General features: G+C 41.9%; 1 protein-coding gene across 8 annotated transcripts; it reads left to right on the top strand.

The window, feature by feature from the left end:
• The first annotated feature begins 755 nt into the window (after positions 1-755).
• Positions 756-8,002, top strand: LOC119216396 (serine/arginine-rich splicing factor 11-like). Of its 8 annotated transcripts, none has more exons than XM_037469191.2 (12): positions 756-1,116; positions 2,613-2,746; positions 5,022-5,131; positions 5,553-5,642; positions 5,718-5,764; positions 5,872-6,005; positions 6,174-6,255; positions 6,374-6,487; positions 6,683-6,772; positions 6,849-6,920; positions 7,005-7,182; positions 7,314-8,002. In XM_037469191.2, the coding sequence occupies exons 1-12, from the start codon at positions 995-997 to the stop codon at positions 7,518-7,520; spliced, it is 1,380 nt and encodes a 459-aa protein (XP_037325088.1). In that variant the 5' UTR covers positions 756-994; the 3' UTR covers positions 7,521-8,002. The 8 variants fall into 8 exon arrangements, with proteins under 8 accessions (XP_037325088.1, XP_062419286.1, XP_037325091.1 ...); XM_062563302.1 differs by having other exon boundaries at positions 983-1,116; positions 2,656-2,746; positions 2,998-5,131; XM_037469194.2 differs by having other exon boundaries at positions 983-1,116; positions 2,656-2,746; positions 4,011-5,131.
• Positions 8,003-8,056: the final 54 nt, after the last annotated feature.

The following is an 8,056-nucleotide window of genomic DNA, read 5'->3' on the forward strand; positions in this document are numbered from 1 at the left end:
GCAAGCTAAAAGCTAGCAGCCTAGCAACAAAATGCTGTCACGAAACTTTAGCCACACCCACTTTGGCTTTAGCCGCATTCAGAACCACGCCGCCTTTAAGTGTAGTTGGAAAAATGTTACTTTGCACGGCAAAGAAATGTATTAATTGACGCCATTTGAATTTCTTGAGTACTTCTTTTTTGTAAATAGTAAGTTCGGGATTCTCCCTGATAGTTTTCAAAAAGTACTTTAACAACAACTACCAGTTAGGTAGCTCCTACAATAGAAATGTTACTGAAATAGGTTTTACGGGATAGTTTTACGAAAATATAAAACAACTAATCCTAAATGTATTCTACACAGGAGGCACATATTCTTTTATCTGTTTCTGGATGTACAGTTTGGTTTTTTACGGAAAAATTTTATTTTTAGTCCCCTTCATTTATTTGACAGCAATAGCTCTTAGTTACTTTCTATATAAAGATTAAGGTAACACAGCGATAGCAGTATATTTATCTGTCAATAAGTAAAAAGGCATTTCAGTAAATACCACACCATTCATAATTATGGTGTCTTGCATGTTAGACAATTTGTCAGCCAGTGTATGTATATTTTTATAAATCCTTATGCAATGTTTTTAATATCACAAATGTTGATCTCAGTAGCGGAAAGAAAATGGAACCCTTCAAATAAGATGTAAACGTATTTTCAACAGTTTGCATTTCCTAAGGTAAAACTTATTAGTACGAGCTTCTATTCGACACTTGAAAGCGTCCTTGGAAAACGTCGTTGCTTTGCGACATTTCACCAGCAGTATTGTTGATCTCGGCTGACGGTCGATGTTGGTTTGTCACAAGCAAACAATAACCACCTTCCATCCACAGGAATAATGCAAGCTTTTGCAGTTGCCTAGTGCTGTTTTCTCGTAATTATTACCTCGCAAATTCTTTTTTAAATTTTGATTCCAGACTCGTTGCTAGCAGAAAGCTAGTTAGCTTGATTAGCATACGCGAAAATGAATTCTAGCACGCACGTCATTCAGGTGACAAATGTTTCCCCGAGCACAACGTCCGAACAAATGAGGACTCTGTTTGGATTCCTCGGAAACATAGAGGAGCTGAAACTGTTTCCACCTGAGTGAGTATTGTGATCTGTAAAACGTTGTCTTACCAAGCCTGCGCTGCTCTCGCTGGGCTTCTCCCGAGGCCTGTAATGCCGAGAAGGCCTCGCCGCACGGCATGCTAATGCTAACGTTTCCCCGCTTCCTACTGAGCGCAGCAGCAGTCACTCCCCTTAAGTGTGTGTTTTATGTAAGAGATTTAGCCAATTCAATTAGTTACATTTTTTTTCCAAAAACTGCCGGGATACAACTGTAAAGAAAAAAATTACGCACGGCAACCGTGTTCATTATTAATTAACATGTTAGCTGGCCAACACAGTATCACTTCAACTAAGGATATTCATACTTTGGATTACTCTTTTACCACCTACGTTACCTGCCACTAGAAGTAGCCTAGCGATGTCAACTTTAAACGGTTTACTAACCAAATAACGTTACATCTGGTTTGTAAAGATGTTCTAAACACAGATATGGCCGCAAATTCTCATAATTGTGTAACTGACACCGGCATACGGACATTTTTGTATCACAGCATTACGACAATAGACCTAAACATTCTAGACATTGCTTTGTTCAAGCCTTTTTCTCTGCTTTACATCCATGTAAATTGAGTAATTTGCATTTTATTTTTTCAATCTGACGTTTTATAGATTGAAGAAATCGGAAAGTGGGGTTGGATTAACACATATTTTAAATTAACATTAGTTGCAATCCTATATGCTGCAGGGGGTTCATAATGTGGTTTAAACGAAATGGAAATAACACATTATCTAATGTCAATATTGTTTCATCAGTGACTTCCTGTGGGCAATCCCATAGGTTCACTCCATCTCACTTGGGATGTTCATGAGCTACTTCGATCTACAGTATTTTTAATATTTATTCATTAGGATATAATTGTTCTCTGCTTTTGTATCTTTCTCAATTGAAATACACCTGACTTCTCAGCAGGTAGTACATGCCGAGGACTGTAACAACTACACCAACGGCTCAAAGCGTCGGTGATTGGCAGTGATATTTGATTCTCTGATTGTTGATGAGCAATGTTCTTATTAAAACACAAACCTTCATTAAGATGTATTGTTGGTCTAAGCAGACAACGTGCAGGTTATAGCATTAGATTAGATTGTGCAGCCTGTACTTTTATTATTAATGTATGATATATTGCATTGTCAGTCGGTAAACAAACACAACCTCAGCGCAGAGGTGCCAAAACTAATCTTTAAAGAAATGCAGTACACCACCGTAACAGAAAAGATGAGCAGGGGAAACACTAAATGACATACAAAACCTGTTGGTCGTCAAATTCCGCTGCTTTGTACCATATTGAAGATTAAGGGTGCATGTCTAGAGCCTTGGTATCCGATGCAAAGGGGCGTTATTAAATTACCTGGCAATAACCAGTCGTTAGTTGTCCCAGGGGACAAAAACGATCATTCAGGTCAGTTTGAAGAAGGGATGTTGCGTCTCCTTGTTTGTATTCTTTGCACAACATTTCTGTATTTTCTTCCAGTGACTCTCCCTTGCCTGTGACTTCACGTGTCTGTTTTGTAAAGTTCCTTGAGTCTGAATCGGTGGGAGTTTCTCAACATCTGACGAACACCGTCTTCGTGGACCGAGCCTTGATTGTGGTTCCTTTTGCTGAAGGTGGGTGTTTGTTTTATTCTTGTCTCACTCTCATGGCTGTATCTCTGAACATGCATCACAATGTGTAGCTTGTATGATAAAATTGTAAAGCGGTATCGGAGCCATGGTGAGTTCTTTGTGACCCAGCAATATTCGCTAAGCTTTTCAGTGGTTGGCATTTCTAAGTATATAAAATGGAAATGCCAATTGTGTCCATGTCTGACAATTGAGCTGTAAACTTCTCTCTGTTATTTGTGTTGTGGTTTTCATAGTGGACAAGTCATTTGCAGAGAGCCCCTTCCTTGATGGCTGAAAGTGGTCCTCTGCTGCCATCAGGAGATTAGAAACAATAATGGCACCAGGCTTGCAAGCCCCCTTCTCTCTCTGTGTCTCTCTCTCTCTGTCTCTCTGTCTCTCTCTCTCTCTCTCTCTCTCTCCTTCTCTCTCTCTCTCTCTTTTTCTTCCGTGTTCTGCAGTAAAATATTAACTTTAATTTTTCTCTGTTCAAGGGATCTTTTATTTAGCAAAAATAGCCACACAACTCTTTAGCAAAAAAGGGGTATGGACTTGAAGCTTGAACCATTTCAGATCCTCTATTTATATTTGAACTGTAAGAGCCTTCATCATTTATGTGGCATGTGTGTAATTGATTTAGTGCCACATCAGATCCACGAGGAAACACCTTTGTCCTTTTTGATATTTAATGCTAAGGAGGGAGACATCAATCAAGGCCCCACACAGCTATCTGGTAATGTAATCAGCCAAATAAGGGAAGGCTTCCTTAAGTTCAATACTGTCTTGCCCTATTTAAGGTAACCATGGCCCGATTAGGCTATTGGGGTGCATTACAAAAAATATATAAATACCGGATCTGGACGTGGTATTAACAGAATGCTGATTTTTAGATTTAGATGTTGCAGACATCCCTACACCTGCAAGCATGCAGGATACATGCTTTGCATGCTGGGAAAGATTTTGAAGGTGTGTGCCAACGTCTACAAAGTTGCTTTGAGCAGATGTGAATTAGCATATCATTTGGTTATCAAGAGAAGCACAAAACCCGCCGTTGGCATTTACTTGCTCCATGTGCCAAAGCTTTGTATTATTTTATATTTTGCATCTGTATTTCCAAATTTTCACTAACACGCAAGAGATGAAAGTAGTCCGTGCTCAATGGTACAGTAAAGAAAATGCTTTATATTGACCCGCTCAGCATATGACTCCTTCAGAGTTGAATGAATCACACGTTTAACAGTGGTGTTTCTTTTGTTGTTGTGTTTTACAGTTCTTTTTCCTGGTTCAGCCAGCCCTATATACCAGGCCCTGCTGAAAATGCCACCAACAGTTTTGTCTTCTGCAGCCTTATCCTGTTTCTCAAGTGTCCTGTGTGTGTGTTTGTGTGTGTGTGTGCGTGTGTGTGTGTGTGTGAGATATCTCCCTCTGTCTCTCTCTCATCTTTTTAAAATGTAAATTGTCAGATAAAAAAACTAGCCTGTTTTCAGATTGCACCATGGATGATCATCTCCATAAGATTTCCCCTTTTGTATTTACTGTTTGTTTTCTTCAACTTTGGGCAAATTTGTCATGATTTTATCACAGCTTTTGCTGGTAGGAGCCCATAACTGTTTAGTGCAGTTTATCCTTGACATTGTTTTAGTGTTTTAATGACATGCTGTTGGCCAAAAGCTAGCGGTACTGTAGCAGTAGAGTACTTAATTTGGTTGGCAAGTGTTTTCTTTTTTTTGTGGTTGGATTGTACAAAGTTACCTCCGACAAAAGCCCAGAAAAGGTAATATGTCTGAACCTTTTCTGTTTTTGTAATGGTAAGTAATGTTGAAATGTACCCTTGTCTACACCCAAATCATGAACTTTGTTTTCTGTATCTCAATGTTTTTGTGTGCTTTATAGCGAAGCAGCCGGCACGAGTCGCTTGTTCATAAAACATCTAATGAAAGTTGAGAGCACATCCCACGGGACAACTGGCTGTGCTTGCTTACGTTTGGTTCATGACTTAAAAAACAAGTACAGGTGAAAAAATCTTGGCAGTGTTGACCACAGTGTGTTTTGTGACTTATAAATTCATAGCTGCTAATCATACAATCATACTTTCAAAAAAAAAAAAGACAAATCTGGGATCAAGATTTACAGACAAGACAAAGTGCATTCTTTTTTTATTTATAATTTATTCATTATTTGAATACAGCGTAGTTGGACAGAGGTGGCTTGTCTGCAAGTCTTGTGTGAGTGTTCATCAATGTTTGCTTGGAGCAGGTGCTGAAATGTTGTTTTTCTCCAGGAGTCATTCCTGATGAATCTAAAGCTATGTCGCTGCTGGCTCCAGCCAACGCCGTGGCAGGAATGATGCCCGGGGGCGGCCTCCTTCCAACCCCCAATCCTCTGGCAACAGTGAGTTTGTGTTTGACTGAACTGAACGTTTGGTTCTTTTCCTTTTGTGATGAGCTTCGTGACGGTTTGCTTTTAATCCAGCAGGCTTTATTTGAACATTGCATTCCTTACTGTTAAACAATATGTAACACATATATTAGTCTTAAAAATGGATCACTTTATCACTATTTTCTACATTCGGAAAGCATAAAAGAGGCCACTCAAATCGTCTTCCCAGCCATGCGACCCACAGGGAATTCCTGGCAATCTCAAAACTTTCACTGTTGGGACTGAAAAAATATCACAATAACTGTTTCATCAAATCACGCCGCTGATGATCAAGACATGATGGCGTGCTGCGTCTGCTGGATGCTTGACAGAAATCTTCAGTAGCGAGTGCGGTGTCGTCGGCTCCGCTGTAAAGGGTCTGCCTTTGTTTCAGATGGGAGCGACACCGTTCGGAGGTCTTGGAGCTTCCAACATGGAGCAGATGGCTGCCATGGGAATGCAAGGCCCCAACATGAACCCCCAGGTGAGTGCTTGATCAGTCACATACGTGGTCGCATGCGTAAACAAAATGTCTTTCTCATGGTCGTTTCCTTTTCAGGCCATTTCTGCAGACTTCCTGAAGCTCATGCAGTCCATGGACCCCAAGTAAGACACTGTCCATGCTCTCATTAGGGATGTCCAATCCACTGAGGCGAGATAGTCCTGTCTTTTTTGGATGGAAAACAATACTAAATAATTGATTGCCCTTGCAGACTTAATCCATTAGCGGCCGGACTGAACTTGAATGCCGGGCTGAAGAACGATGCCTCCAATAAGGAGATTGAAGAGGCCATGAGGAGAGTCCGAGAGGCCCAGTCGCTCATCTCTGCAGCCATTGAACCTGGAAGTGAGTGCTCCGTTTCCACGTGTCCTCTTCGCAGAAAAGGCAACTTGTTTTATGTAGTTGTGGTTTGTGGTACATTATGATGACTGAAAAGGCTAATGTTCCAATTGAACTACACCCGGTACTGGAATTGTCTCCGGGACACGCTCAACGTTCAACATTGTTTCGCAGATAAAAAAGATGACAAGCGCAAACGTACCCGCTCCCGCTCGCGGTCGAGGCGCCGCCGGACCAGATCTCGCTCGAGACACAGGTGGGGACACACCGGCATGATGAGCTCCGTCTGGGCTTGCGGTACCAGCTGTAAAATGGCATACAGGAGAAGATGTTTTTGCTAGGTTTTCAAATGTGACTCGTCTTCGTTTTGGCAGACGTTCGAAGAGCAGGTCCCCCCGGAGGACCCATTCCAGGAGCAGGAGGAGGTCCAAGAGTCCACGGAGGAGGAGGTCCCACTCCCGGGATAGAACCCGCCGCAGTAGATCCAGGTCAGCACCTGCGTGTTTGTCCTCAGTAGTCAAATCACTGCCTTGTCAATGCTATTGGAAGTTCCATTTGCTTTTTCTAACTTTGCCCTTTCTTACGCCATAGTTGGTGCAGTTTTAACTTTTTATAACTTTGAGAGCTGCCAGTATACCTTTTTAGTTTTGCTCCTGTCAACTTTGCTCTTTGACTTTGATCAGGGACCGGAGGAAGGAGGAGAAGTCTAAGAAACGATCAAAGACGCCCCCAAAGAGCTACAGCAGTGCCAGGAGGTCTCGAAGCATCACTCGGTGAGCAGCCTGAGCCCCATGGTCAAGCAAAGTCCAAACAAGTGTTAAGTTTTATTTATTCAATCTTTTGTCTCAGAAGGCACAAGCGAAGCCGCAGCGCATCTCGGTCCCCCAAGAGGAGGTTGTCCAGGTCTCCATCGCTCAGACGGTAAGATGTCAAACAGCGTTTTACCGGCAATGTATTTAGTTAAATCCCGGTGAAGCACTCATATCCTACGTTTGCCCCGTTCAGTCACAAGAAAGAGAAGAAGAAGGACAGGGAGCGTGAGAAGGACCGGGACAGAGACCGCAGGGAGGTCAGAGCTCGGAGCAGAGACGCAAGAGAACGCTCAGCCAGTAAGAAAAAGAAGAGCAAAGACAAGGAGCGAGACCGGGAACGCAAGTCCGATAGTGAGAAAGGAGATGTGAAGGTATGAGAAGCATCTAAACATCCCACATGATGGCGCTTCCACTTATAGAGCTGTGAGGGGCCTTTACTGTTCCTCTTATCAAACAGCAGAAACGCTACATGGAGTAATCTTTATAAACATCGTCTGTACAGGTGACTCGGGACTATGATGAAGAGGAGCAAGGTTATGACAGCGAAAAGGAAGTCGAGGAGGAGTATGACGACGAGAGGAAGAGCGACTCTGACTCGGCCTCGTCCCCAAAAGGCCAGGACGAGCGGTCCGAGGGCCAAATCCCCAAAAAGTCCAAGTTGAACGGCGATGACCACCACCAGGAAGACATGGAGATGAGTGACGAATAACCAGGCAGCGTTATCTTTCCACTTTTATATTTTTAATATTGGCCACGACGCGTCTGTGCAGCGCCGCAGAACGAGGGGCTTTAGAAGGAAAGCGTCAATTAATTTTGTAAAGACGAGGACTAAAATATGAACAACATGAGACATGATTTTAAATAGTTAATGTACTTTTTTTTTTTTAAGATCCTGTTGTTTTTTTTGTTTAAACTTTGTCTTCCTGACAGTAGACTACAAAGTGTCTGTAAATATTTTACTTGTTTGGTTCTTTTCCTTCTGTGACTGTTAGGTCTCTTGGCACCAACTTCACGGTCCTTTATTTGTTGCTGAACGATTTTGGTTTAACTGTAATGCACGCAGTCCTGTTTCAGATGCCCTTACTATTTACAGCCCATGGTAAGTGTACACTGTAGATTAAAATGTGTCGTTGCAGTCAAGTACGATTTGAGGTTTTCCAAAGGAAACTAATAAAATTGGGTCAAACTGTTGACTTGTTTTTTCAATGAAGGAAAATATTAAAGCAAAAGAACTGTATTCTGTGA

The sequence above is a fragment of the Pungitius pungitius genome, chromosome 7 (assembly GCF_949316345.1).
Source record: "Pungitius pungitius chromosome 7, fPunPun2.1, whole genome shotgun sequence".
Classification (NCBI taxonomy): Eukaryota; Metazoa; Chordata; class Actinopteri; order Perciformes; family Gasterosteidae; genus Pungitius; species Pungitius pungitius.